This window comes from Aethalodelphis obliquidens, unplaced genomic scaffold, assembly GCF_003676395.1.
Source record: "Aethalodelphis obliquidens isolate GAN/ISIS:26980383/991018 unplaced genomic scaffold, ASM367639v1 scaffold33, whole genome shotgun sequence".
Classification (NCBI taxonomy): Eukaryota; Metazoa; Chordata; class Mammalia; order Artiodactyla; family Delphinidae; genus Aethalodelphis; species Aethalodelphis obliquidens.
The window spans coordinates 9,483,794-9,498,187 of NW_020837977.1; the positions used below are offsets into that span (position 1 = coordinate 9,483,794).

At 41.5% G+C, this 14,394-nt stretch overlaps 1 protein-coding gene across 7 annotated transcripts in view; it reads right to left on the reverse strand.

Moving 5' to 3' along the window:
* Positions 1–14,394, reverse strand: part of SGK3 (serum/glucocorticoid regulated kinase family member 3) — a 113,161-nt gene that overhangs the window by 50,884 nt on the left and 47,883 nt on the right. For 3 of the 7 annotated variants that reach the window (XM_027127973.1, XM_027127968.1, XM_027127970.1), the window contains exons 2-3: positions 2,229–2,345; positions 669–885 (exon numbers count right to left, since the gene is read on the reverse strand). The exons of 2 other annotated variants lie outside the window; for them this stretch is intronic. In XM_027127973.1, coding sequence (XP_026983774.1) covers positions 669–746 — 78 coding nt within the window. In that variant the 5' untranslated portion in view covers positions 747–885; positions 2,229–2,345. The remainder of the gene's footprint in view (positions 1–668; positions 886–2,228; positions 2,346–14,394) is intronic. 2 more of the 7 variants (XM_027127971.1, XM_027127972.1) reach the window with 1 other exon arrangement.

Here is a 14,394-nt window from a genome sequence, read left to right on the forward strand (position 1 = left end):
TGACATTTTTTTCAGGGAGAGGAGGACAGATCTCTGTATATACTAACAAGACTACTGGAACTAAATGCAATACGTTTCATTACACTAATTAGAAAAGTGACTATTCTCCAAATAGCAGTCACTGATACACTGACTCAGCCAAATATTCATTGTGCTTATTCTTTATAAAGTCCTACAGTAGATACCATGGTGATAAAAAGTAAAATTAGAAATGGACTTTACCTTTATGGTGAAAAAATGAGTTAGAATACTCATTTAAAAATATTTTTAAAATGGAGATAGAAAATGACAAATGTCTTAAGAAAGATACTGTGGAAATTTCAAGACAGTGGTTCTTCACATGGGATCAATGACTTTTGGAGTCCACTGATCCCCTGAGATGTGATGTGTCACAGAACCACACGTATGCACATTTTCTGGTGAGATGGTCTATCAGACAGTTTCACAAGTTTCTCCAAAGGGAGAGGTAAACAGGCAAAACTCTGCACTAAAAAAGGAAATTGTATTCCATTATAGTACACAGAGAAGACTGTGGAGGATATATCATTTGAAAGATAAGTAAAATCTGCAAAGTCTGGGGAGGCCATTCTAGGTTAAGGAAGAACAGCAGAATTGGAAATATTCTCTACGTTCCATTTTGTTCCATATGCTTTACATTACATACTTACAGTAAACCTCTTCTTTTTCTCTCTGTGTTCATCAGAGCTGGGAATGCTTACACTTGGACAGCTTTCCTTGTAGTCCATGGTATAATCCCTTTGAGTTTACTGCCTCAAAAGGACACCAAAAAGTGAGTCCGAAGAAATAGTCAGCAGAGGACAAACACAATTAGCTAATCCAAAACATAAAACCTCTTGAGGTAATGTTCAAATTCCATCATGCAACCTTAACCAACAGAAAAAAAAAAAAAAATTAGCAAAATGATTTTAAAATACCGTGATTTGCCATTCCTTGCTCACAGAACCCATTTTATGCTTATTCTGCCAGGAATTTACCTTTGATCCTAAGTCTCAGCCCAGGTGAGAAACACAGTTTCTGTTATGTCCCTGTCAATAGCTAAGTCACAATCAAACATTTACGTCCCATCTACCTTCTTTTCTACTAAGAAACTCCTGGAGTTTATACACCACGGCTCATGTGGACTAAGGGCTAACTCTCAACCAAAAGGACTCTAGTTTGATGGATTTAAGAGCAGGGTTTTTCAAAGGATGGTTTTCAAGCTTCTAGCATCAAGATGAACAGGTGAAGTTTGCTTCAGATTAGGAACCTGTATGGTAAGCTAATTATTTACCCCCCATTTTACAAGTGAGGCAACTGTCACACAGACAGGTTAAATGATTTGAAGCCAAGCTGTCTGGCTCCAGGGTCCTGACTCTTACCCACTGTGCTAGGCTGCATTTTAACAACTATGGATAATTCTTAGGCACTGGACCCCTGGTCAGAGATATTACAGTAGATCTTCATACAAAACAAATACAATTATGCTAATATTATCATCCCACCCACGGACAAAGGGCTCAAGATGTCACACTGATGTCACCTTTGCTACACACAGTAGCCCACAGTCTCCACTGACACCAAATAATACTTTTTAAAGGGTTAGTCTGCCAGGTTCCCTCGGTGATTAATTTCAGGAAGTCACTGTGACTGATCTAACAGTTGCAAATAAATTATATTCAAGTAACGATTTCAAATATCTATCAGCAGACATCAAATAATCAGGTATAATGAAATTTAATTGATTACAAAGGTGGTTCCTTTGAGATGATTCAAAGCCTACTTTGTTGGATTTGCTGCTGGAAATGCAGTCAGGAAGGATTTATATGCAGTTAAATTGGTTGTTAGAAAACATGGTCCCCTCCTAAGCTTAGGGTGCAGCATTTGTTACAAGTTAGAGTACCCTAAAACCCCAGAAGAGCAGCTTCCCCCCCACCTCCACTAGACCAGGGCACCATCTTGACAAGAGCCTTGTCCTCCAGGCACAGTGCTCTTCTGCTAAGCAATCAGAGCAAGTGGAACCACAGCTCTTCAAAGGCAGGTGAGCCCTGTCCAGGAGCCCCAGGACCCACACCAGCGCATTCTGCTCCATCTGCAGCAGACATGATGAGAGGGTGAAGGTTATGGTGCTACACTAGCCACACCTGTCCCTTGAGAATGTGGATCCAGGGGCTGGCAGGGCCTGCTGGTACTACATTTACGTACGCGCTTGAAAGCCTACTGTGCCTTACCGTGCGTGGTCCGGAGGAGCAGAACTAAAGGAGAACATCACGCCTCAGGCCTTCCCTACGGAATGGACATTAAGATATGACATTAAGTGGCATCAGGAACAGACGACAGAGAAAGACCTGGGGGGGAAGGATAAGTTGTCCACACAAGGTGCCCAGGGGACATCTCAGCCTACGTGGACAGCAGGTGGTTAAGTGTAGAGCCCAGCACTCAAGGGGCACACTCAAATCTGGGCCAGAAATACCAATCTGGCAAGAGTGCTAAATGGTCCCCATTTGCCCTTCCAGATCCAACACCACGCTTCTCCCCCGCCACGGCCCAGAAGGCGGGCCTCTGTGGACCTCACACTGAGGCAGCCTGCCTCCTGCCCTTGCCCTCTGGCTTCTGGTTGGGTTCATCCAATGCGAAGCACTAGCAGGAGATGGAAGGGTAGGAGGTATTTAGTTCTCCTCCTCCCTTTCTAACAGGCAGCGGTTTCTCCACCCAAGGCCACAGTCCCCACCAGGTGACCCCTCTCCCACAGCTACAGTTAAAGGCCTGGGAGTAGTACGGCTTCCAAACACTGTTAGAAGGGGTGCTTCACCACGCCCTGCTGCTGCTGCTTCTGTCACCTCTGCCCACAACAGCTTAGTAAATAGTCCCTTTGTTCGAGTCCCTTCAATTACTCAAGTGTGTCACGACTGACGCGGTAACTGCTACCAAGAATGACCCCAGGAAACAGACCCTCAAAAATGGGAGGCATGTTTGATGCATCCTGATAACCTTCCTATAGAGGGAGGGGAGGGGAAACTGATAATCTGGCACATAGTGATACCAAGATCACTCAAACTCCCTGTCCCAGGATGAAGTATAGGTGGTGAACAAGGTGCTGTAAGTCCAAGTAGATGATGAAAATGTTGATTTCAAAGATTGTGACATGGGCTGCGGCTGCTTCTGATGGTCTTTGAGAATGTGCACCAAGCAAACGACAAATTGAAAGTTATGAATTCCCAAAGAGATGAGTGGAAAATCTATGGCTGTTATAAAGGAGTCCTTTTTTTTCTAATAGCTGCTAATCTGACAGGGTTAAGGATCAAGCCACAGTTTGATGATAAGGCTGCAGAACCAATTAAACATGCAACCCTGCAAAGTCAAATGATCCTAAATCATGGATGCAGGCACTGGGGCAGATACAAATGAGGCTAAGAATGTTGAACTCCACATTCAGCTGAACATGTCTGCTGAAAGCAGCAATTTACAGCCCTCCGAGAAGACGCAGCCTCCTAACCCACCTCCCATAAAACCCTTTCAAGTAGTTTCACAAGGGGATGCCACTTCTCTTCACCACCTACTCCCACTAACCCCTCATGGCCTCCTAATGGGAATTAGGTGCCAAAAGAGCCCCGAAAGAAGTTCAAAGCCTACTGAGAGGAGCCTAACATTCACAGGATGTTAGACCAAGGAGGACTGAGTGTAAGATTGCTGTGCCCCAAACACACAGCCACAGATGTATCCCACCAAGCTTTCTCCAGACCTTACCTAAGAGGTACCAGCAGCCATTCACAAGGGTGACTGTGCACTGGGGAAAGAGAAATGTGTACTCTTTCCAAGGGTTACCGTACACTAGCTCTGAACTGACACTAATCCCAGGAGACCTAAAACGTGGTCCACCAGTCAGAGCACCCATCTCACTCCAGAGAGGAGGTGAGAGATAAAGTCAACCCTGGTGTCTCATGGTGGGTCCAAGGGGAGCACAGGCCCATCCTGTGGTTATTTCCCTAGTCCTAGAATTTTAGTGGAAATAGATATACTTAGTAACTGGCCAAATCTCTGCATTGATTCCCTGTTCTGTCATAAAAGCCATTAGGGAAGACAGGGCCATGAAGAAGGCCTTGGAACTCTACCCCGTTTCCCCACAAAGAAAGCAAACCAATAACTATACCCCATCCCTGGAGAAGCTCACAAACCAGTACCACCATCAAACATTTGAAGGATGCAGGGGTGTTGGTTCCTGTTACATCCCCGTTTGGCATGCCTGTTTACCTAGACCAAAGGCAAAAGACCTTAGAGCGTGACTACGGATCACTACAAATTTAACCAGATGGTGATGCCAATCACGCCTGCAATTCCAGATGGGATATTTTTGCTGGAGAAAATAAGCATAACCCCTGACATCTGGTAAGCAGCTACTGACCTGGCAGAGGGTAAGGGGAACGTAAAATAAGTACTAGAAAAAAAAAGGAATGATTACCAACTTGAGCCAAAAGATTAGCTACAGACGCAGAGACTACAGCAGCTTTGTTTCAGTTTTTTTCTGTTACGTTACACAAAGAACACTAGCAGTGCCTCCATGGGGGAGCACGCATGAACTGGCTGCAGTGACTAGAGGACCTTGCGTTTCCCCTGAGTTAGGAACAGGAGCCTTACGCCCAAAGGGTGAGTGAGTACTAACGGACAGAAAGAGGAAGACTGCACTGGATATTCTCTATTTTCCTTTTCAGATCCATCTCCACCCTGCTCCACACCCCAGGGCACCAACCTCTAAAGCCTGCACCCCACAGGCTCCCTTGCCCTCTAGCTGCTGGTTGATTTCATCCAGAGAGGCACTGGCAGGACATGGGGTGGAAAGAAAGGGATCAGGAAACAGAATTCCTCACCCTGCTCCCTCCTGGGTAGGCTGCTGCTTGGCACTTGCTGCGTTCCTCTCTGTAAGGCCAAAGCTTCTGTCAGGAGATCCTTTCTCCTTTCTCCTATGACTACAAATTGTACAGATGTACAGTTCTCTACCTCGGGTCCTTGGACACGTTTAAATTATCTGAGCCTCAGTTTCCTAATCTAGGAAGTGAAGCTAGCAACACTTCATATGGTTGTTTTAAGGATTCGAGATGAGTGTAAAAAACCCAGCACTGCACAGGCAGTCAATAAATTGAATCAAATACATTATCAACTTGTTTCAAATTTGTTTTTATTCCTTCATTCAACAAACACTTATTAAAGCTTTCACTATGCATTAAGCAACAGAAAAACAAAGATAAAATTCTGCTTGCAAGGAACTTACCTAATGCGGTTGAATGATAAGCAATATAGAACTCTGAATAGTTGGCTAAGTATGATTTTAGATGTATGCATGGTACACTCTGAGAGCACAGAAAAGGGACACAGATGCAGACTGTCATGTATTCTCAGTCTTGCTAAAAATAAAGCCAAGCAGGTATGGGAGCAGAAGTTTGAAAGATATCACACTTGTTTGCCTCAATTTTCTCTGGAAAAACGAGCTAAAGTCATAGGTTGGGAATGAATATATTGCTGTGAAGAAAAACGTAGAAAGATTAAATCACTTGCCCTAGCTAGTATCCAGCAAATAGGCGATAAAGCTAGGGTTCAAATCAAATCTGTTCAACTCCAAAATCTATATGTATTAGTTTGCTATTCCACATTGTCCCTCCTTAAGAAAGATTTTCCTTTTCTTCAAACTAAATCAAACTGGCAACCTAACAATATTTAACATTGAGTGGCTAAGCAAGATTATAAACCAGACTGTGCTTTACTTGTATCATCTGATTGCTCCTCACAACAGCCCCACTGAGAGGAAACCCAGCAGAAAATGAAGCATAAAAAGATGAAGTAGGGCTTCCCTGGTGGCACAGTGGTTGAGAGTCCGCCTGCCGATGCAGGGGACACGGGTTCGTGCCCCGGTCCGGGAAGATCCCACATGCCGCGGAGTGGCTAGGCCCATGAGCCATGGCCGCTGAGCCTGTGCGTCGGGAGCCTGTGCTCCGCAACAGGAGAGGCCGCAGCGGTGAGAGGCCCGCGTACCGGAAAAAAAAAAAAAAAAAAGATGAAGTAACCCACCCCAGGTAGTGGAGTCAGGATTTGAACCAGCAGTGGTCTGACTTTACGACCTTTACCCATTATACCACACTGCCTCTCCAACATATATATGCTCTAAAGAGTCCTCTGGAAAGCAATGAAGAAGGTTCATAGATGTTATTTTTAAGTGGTCAGAAGTAAAATTTTGAAAAAGCAACCCTATTACTGTAAATTTAAGGTATATTTATTCTGTAAAACTGAAGCAATTAAAATTCTGCAAAATCATCCAGTGGTCAGGCAGCCCAATAAAACAGAATGAGAAGAGGACTGATATAAGAATCCCACACTAAGAAAGAACAGAACAAAAAGCTGTGTTCACGTGGGAATAAAAGTTGGGACTTTTGGGCAGGTTAATAGGTATGCAGGGCTTTTCCAAGAGGAACCAGAAAAGAATCTGCCTTCACTCTGCTGGAGAGTCACAAGATAATCTTGTACATTGGTTCCCAGGAGCAGCTGGCTTGCCTAGGGGTAGATCACATGGCTCTAAGGAGACGTAGTTCAGATACTAACCCAGAAAGGAAGAGCTAACCTTAACATCCAGCTAATGAAATAACTCAGACAAGCCCAACATAACAAGAAGAAGTGGGTCAGATGAGGATAGAACTTTCAGAAGCCAGCTGGATCTTAGGAGTGAGAGTGCTTGGCAAAGATAATAATAACAGCTAGTAAATATTGTATTTATAGTGGTTCTCAACAGGGGAACATTTGGCAATGTCCAGAGACATTTTTGGTTGTCACAGCTTGGGCGGCTGCTAGTAGCTACATGTCAAGGATCATGCTAAGCATCCTACAATGCACAGGACAATCCCTACAACAGAAAATTACCTGGTTCAAAACGTCAGTACTGCTGAGGCTGAGAAACTAACATTTACTGAGTACTAACACCAGGCATCGTTTTATGTGTTAACACATCACTTACTCCTCACAGAAGTGTCATTATTCCCATTTTACAGATGAAGAAACCTAGGCTATCAGCTCCACATCCTCACACAGCTTTGGGTGGCAGCACTGTGAAGTGAACATGGCTCTGACCCAAGAGCCCAGTGTGAACATGCTGCCTCTCAATTTCCTATGGTACTGCTGCACACACCCCATTCTTCTAAATCACCTCTGGAGAAACAAACTGATGGGAAGGGAGCACCAAGTGTCCATTAGCAACTGGGTTATAGAAAGAGACACGCATAGGAAAAGCAGCTTTCAACTCGGCCACCAGGAGGGGTCAGTGCAGCACAGAGTGTCAGGAGTGCTGCTGAAGACATCACCCATCAACATCTAACCAACAGCTTAGTACAGAGCACGCTGGGGTGGGGTGGGGGGGTCCCATCACAAGGACGATCAAGGGCTAAATTATGAAATAAAGACAATACAAAAAGGGATGCTACCACAGGACTTTTTAAAGCATTAATAGATTTATATTTTTAATTTGGGGCCTGTAAAAAGTAGAAATATGAAAAAACGATGAAATTTCATGATAGAAAACTGTCCAAATTCATGTTATATTAAAATTTTTTTGATAAATATTGATTAAAATAGATGGATATTAGTTAAGGATTTCTTTTTTTTTAAAGAATTTTCCCCTTCATTACCATGCCCATCTTCTTGTCCATTGTATGCAATTATTGTCCTGGATCTTGTCCATCTTTGTTTCAGACAGCCAAAAAAAAAAAAAATGTTCATAAGAAAGTCAAAAGATTCTTCTGTTTTTCCCTCTAAAATATAAGCAGAGACATTCTTAACTCCATTTCCTTCACAATCATGAAGACTGTTTGGTACTGACTAGTGGACTCTACCCAAATTACAAGGTAGATACTTTTATAATTATCAGTATCCACTCAACTAATATGGCAGAGAAGGGTCAGTGATTCATACCAAAGCACAAAGGGAAATTAAGAACAATCCTGTTCCAAAAGGAAGGCGCAGGCCTAGAAGAGCTACAGATTTTCTTCATCCAGGGGGACAGCACTGGATGCTGTGTGTTTGGAAACAAGGATCCAAAGGAGGGAGCCGACAGAGACAGTCGAGGAAGAGACAAAAGAAAATCTGTGCACAGGCTTTGGGCATGGCATGGGGACTGGTATGAGAAATGGGAGATGGGGACTGACCCAGAGAATAAGAAAAAGAATTGGGGGTGGGATGAGGGCAGGAATTATTACCTAGGAGGGTACAGGTCAAGCAGATAGGTTTCATTTTAAACTATATTAAAAGCACCTTCCCAGGACACTCTTACCCCAAGCTAACTGGTTACTTTATTGAAAGTTTACTGTAACAGTATATAATCTGTATCTGTTTATTTCCCCCTCACAGAATACCAGCTCCAAATATATCTGAAATGTTTCAAGAGAAACAAAGCACATCTTTGTCACATCTGTAAATTAAGTTCATTGCAGAAGAGGTGAAAATTCTAACAGGATCTGCCAATGGAAGATACATAGTAACCTTCCCACACATATCACATGATGAATCCGTGACAACTTTTCCTGTTTTCCTTCCTTACTCCTATATCCTTTCTCTAATTCCCACCCCACCCCCTCTTTGATTTCTCTCTCATTCTGTAATCACAAAGCAGTCCTACTTTTTCGTAGGTTTATTGTATCTCTTACTTGAGACATCTTTTATTTATCCTAATTCTCGATAAAGAAAAGTGATATAAGAATCAGAAATAAAATCTGTGCAAAATATCCAATGGGGAGGCACAATACAGAATAATCTGCACCCAACAATTTGATAGGACTGTTCCAGAATCTGGACAAAAGTTATGTGAGTCTGTTGGTTTTCTGAAACTGGCTGCATTTTATTAAAGACATCTGAGGAAGGGACTGAGTAAGGAGGTGGAAGTAACTGCTGACAGTCCGTTGTTCTCCAATACTAAAATTTAACTGCCAGGAGAAACAGGAAGGCCTGAAACTTACCACAACTAACATGCCCCTCTGCTGGTTCCAGAACAACAGGGCAAGGGTGTAACTGCAGCAGCAATGCTCTGCTCTACTCTCCTTGGCCTCCCAAGGCCACCATCTTGGGTTCCCCATCACCAGAACGCCTGCCCTACTTCCAGCTTCCCAAGCTTTCCCACTGAGAGGCACACTACCACATAGAACACTTCCAAGGATGACTCCCTGGGGGACTGTGATCACTGGCAGAGAGATGGGGGGATGGTTGACTACACGAGGCAAAAGAAAAGTGAAGGGGGGATTCACATGGAACCACCAGTGGCAAAATACTGCAGGCCACAGGAAGCCTAGGGTAAAGCTGCTTCTGACTGGGGAGGTTGGGAGAATTCAGATTGAGGAGGTATCAAAAAATCCAAAAAACAAAAACCTAACTAAAAAAAAAACCCCACAAAAAAAACAATCACCATCACATCTCACAGAGTCTCTTGGGAGCACCTCCAACCTGGGATCTCTGCTCTGTTCTAACCCCCTTCCAATCCATTCTTCCCACAGCAGACAGAGTGATTTTTTTAAATCACTGTAAATCTGATAATTTCACACCTTTGCTTAAGCTCTTTCCAGAATCACCAATTTCTCCCCCTTTACTAGATCAATTCATTACTATACATACTAATATGCTAAAATATCTTAATAAAATTCTCCCTAAAAATACAGATTGATTTATTTAACAGATACTTACACAGTGCTTACCATGTACTACAGATATGTAATTAGTCTATGCCCCAACTTTCATTATTTACATGAATGATCCTATCTGATAACACCCTTAACTAAGGCGTTTTATAAACAAGGAAAACTCAGGGTAAACACAGGTGTGTAACAGGGTGATATGGATACTTTACTTCAAAGCAAATATTTGCTTTCAAGATTCTGCTTCTGACAGTAAAACTTCACTGGTTAGCACATTAGAAGAAATTTCCCAAAGGACAAAATTTACAACCAATTACAAATTCAAATTATCATACACTTTAAATATAAGCTGTAGTATGTTAGCTTTAAATCCTGACCTACGTTAGCTGTTGTCAGTAAAGATAATATGCAGAATTTTACCTTGAAGTTTTAACATTTCAAAAATTAGGACTTAACCCAATCAAATATGGGCGGAAGATCTAAATAGACATCTCTCCAAAGAAGACATAAAAATGGCCAAAAAGCACATGAAAGGATGTTCAACATCACTAATTATTAGAGAAATGCAAATCAAAGCTACAATGAGGTATCACATTACACTGGTCAGAATAGCCATCATCAAAAAATCTACAAACAATAAATGCTGGTGAGGGTGTGGAGAAAAGGGAACCCTCCTACACCGTTGGTGGGAATGTAAATTGGTACAACCATTATGGAGAACAGTATGGGGGTTCCTTAAAAAACTAAATGCAGAACTATCATATGATCCAGCAATCCCACTCCTGGGCATATATCCGGAGAAAACCGTAATTCGAAAAGATACATGCACCCCAATATTCACTGCAGCACTATTTACAATAGCCAAGACATGGAAGCAACCTAAATGTCCATCAAGAGAGGAGTGGATAAAGAAGATGTGGTACATTTATACAATGGAATATTAGCCATAAAAAAAGAATGAAATAATGCCGTTTGTAGCAACATGGATGGACCTACAGATTGTTATACTGAGTGAAGTAAGTCAGACACAGACAAATATATGACATTGCTTACATGTGGAATCTAAAAATCGTACAAATGAACTTATATATAAAACAGAAATAGAGTCACAGATGTAGAAAGCAAGCCTATGGCTACCAGCAGGGAAAGAGGGGGAGATAAACTGAGAGACTGAGATTGATATATACACAGTACTATATATAAAATAGATAACTAATAAGTACCTACAGGGAACTCTACTCATTACTCTGTAATGACCTATATGGGAAAATAATCTATAAGAGTGGATATATGTATATGTATAACTGATTCACTTTGCTGTACACCTGAAACTAACACAACATTGTACATTAACTATACTCCAATAAAAATTATTTTTAAAAACCCACAAAAATTAGGATTTATATACATATATTTTTTCCCTACCAACTCTTTCCTGTCAACAGAAACTGCAGATTCATTCCAGGAATGGTAAAATAAATTTAGATGATACTTGTAAGAAAATAAATTAGGCTAAGGGGTGCCCTAGAATGGGAAAACCCCAGTTGAGGTTTGGGAGGCAAGAGAAAAGAAAAGAGAATTAAATTGCAGAAGTGTCTACACAAGTTCCTGAAACAAGTTTTAATCTATTAGAAAAAAATCACAAGTAAAATAAAAGCATTCACTCAACTGGAATATGTGCAAGCGTATGTTTATAATGAAATGAAGCAAAACATAGTAAACCAAATGCTGATAGAAGACTTAATAAAACTGAAAGCTTCAACAAGAGACAAATTCAAGCATCTTATATCTATCACCTTTCTCTGAAGAGTTAAAAGCTTCTGGCATGTATCTTCTCCATATATCCAGAAAATAAATGACGAAAGAAATACGAACATTTTATTAAACAATGAAGGGAAAGAAGGTAAACTATTCTCCACAGATCAGAAAAAGGAAGAGAATGTTCAGTCTTACCAGCTCAGAAAACAAAGGGAGACAGTATTATTCGTGCCTAGAGATGCAAAAACAAAATAAAGCTTAGGAATAATTCCTCACAAGAAAATCCAAAGCTGCAGATGGCTCCATGAAGTCTGTCTTGTCCTAATGGTTTTCTGAGTGAGTTTATGTATTTTTAAAAATTAATTAATTAATATTTTGGTTGCGTTGGGTCTTTGTTGCTGCACCCGGGCTTTCTCCAGTTGCAGCGAGCTGGCGCTACTCTTTGTTGCGGTGCGCGGGCTTCAGCAGTTGTGGTTTTCAGGCTCTAGAGAGCACAGGCTCAGTAGTTGTGGCCCACAGGCTTAGTTGCTCCGCGGCATGTGGGATCTTCCCGGACCAGGGTTTGAACCCGTGTCCCCTGCATTGGCAGGCGGATTCTTAACCACTGTGCCACCAGGGAAGCCCTGTGTATATTTTTTAACCTTGTGCCTGTCCACCTTTGTGGATGTTGGGTTTGTTGCTCTCCCTGTACTTACTCCCTTCTAAAATCCAGACCTCAGTAACTTCATTGGAATCTTTTTAGGACTGAATTTCACCTGCCTTCTTCCTGAAGTGTCCATATTGTAGAAATGACGGTTGAGGCTCAATATTTAATGACTTAAAGACCCATTAAGGGGAACTTTAAGTTCACTTTTATTTAAAAAACAAATAAGTGGGTGCGTATCTTATTTTTCCTCAAAAAAGTAACTGGAATTTGTGTGTGCATGCTTTCTGTCCTCCAGGAGCTTATATGTAGCAAAAAAGAAAAGACAAATGCCCAAAGAATTACAATTCAAGGTAGAGTGTCATAAATTCTTAAAAAGGCATGAAAAGTCACTAGAATTCAGAGGAAAGCAATACCACATCCAACTGAACATATCTAGGTATTTGGGGTAGTGGTAACATGTAAGGGAGGTTTTGAAGCCTGGACACTCAAAAACAGAAAGAGCAGCATAAGTTCTCGGTACAAACAGGTTAACAGTCATTAGTCTAATTTGTCTGAATTCCTGCCTACTTGGGGGAAAAGACGGACTCATTAATAAAAAGAGAGAGAGAAACTGTCATGAAGCAACCTTGGGATTTTACAGGGTATTACCATTAAAGCCTTATTTTACTCTCACATTTACAAGCATAAGTTGGAAATCACTTTTCTTATATACAGGAGATAGAGACTGGAAAAGTGGATTTGAGATCATGTTGCAGAGAACTCTGAATGCCAGATTTCTCACTCTGGATTTCATTCTGCAGATAAGAATGTGAAGGCAAACGAAAAGGGAGCTGGTACAGCTTTAGGTGTAGAGAAGGAAATGAAATGGAGGAGCGCCTGAAGAAATGGGAACTTGGTAACTACTGGAATGGCAGGTTTGCAAAAAACTGGAGAAGTCAGTAGCTATTTGCACATGGAGTGCCAAGTAGAAGGAGGACTTAACGTTGCCTCAAGGTTTTATTCCTGGGTAACAGGAGAAATAACCAGAAATGGGGAGAGGGTGGAGCAGGGCAAAATGAATTGTGAATTGGCTTAAGTACTTACTAGCCCTAGTTGGAAATGTCTGCATGTGACACTCTCTGGTGCCAGGGATTGTTTCCAGGCGCTTAGGGTACAGCAGTGAACACAACAGGCAAGCACCCTGCCCCCGTGGAACTTACCATCTAGTGGCAGACAAGAGATAATAGACAAATAGATAAATAGATAAATACATATTATAGGAAGAGTAAGGTTGTATGGCATTTTAAATAGGAGGGTCTGACTGAGATAGTAACATCTGAACAAACACCTACAGGTGAGGGAGTGGCCTCTACAAGGGGCCAGGGAAGAGTCAGCAACTAACAGACAAATATCTCCAAATGATTTCACTCCATGATGCTTTTGAAGTTAGCAGCAACTGCAACATATCTCTTTCAGGAGGGGACCCAGTCCTATTTCCTTGGGCTAGCATTCCATGCTTATCTTACCCAATCAAGAAAACTTCACTAATAACACAATGATAACAAACTGCCTAGAAGGTCAATTTGTTTATACTGGCTGTTCACATTCCCTACATGAGAGAAAAGGACTGCATAAAACAACAAAACCAAAGCACTGTTAGAACATGTTTGTACAAAGCTTAAGAAGACAATCCTCTTGTTCTCAAAGCAATCATTGATGTAGCAACTTTCAGACTTGTGATTTAAATCAAAGGTGCTGAAGAATGATTATGAATCATGCAGTTAAGCTACCAAGCAGGATGTTGCTGAGAGAAAAATTATTCACAGCACCATAAAACTGTCAAAAATAAAACTAGTACTATTATCAACACAAGAAGTAATATCATCCTTTGCTTTTATAATTTGTTGCTCAGCAGAGCTGAATTCTGGTCTAAGCCCTGTCATTTATTGGTTTTGGGTTTCTGGGCCTCATCCTTATTTATAAAGGGCAGCCCATCTGATTTTTCAGATTCCTTCCAATTCTGAGTTTCCATGTGACAGGTTACGATTCTTATGATGTTTATTTAGTTTATGTATTTGGGTACTCTGGTTTACCTCATTTTGCAATAATATTACAAATAAGCACCCACCCAAAATAGTACAACTTATAAGTTCTGTAAAAAGTGATATGAACTTCTTTTTAAGCACCAGAGCTTGGTGCTTAAAATGAGGCTACACTCACTGGAAAAGTGCTGCCTTTCTTCATGCCTCTTTCAGAACAACCTTCAAGACTGAGGTTTCTGTATCATTTGAGAGTGGCTTTGATTTGGAGCAAGGTAGGTGGATCACGTCTCTAGTACAACAGAAGAGTAATGAGACC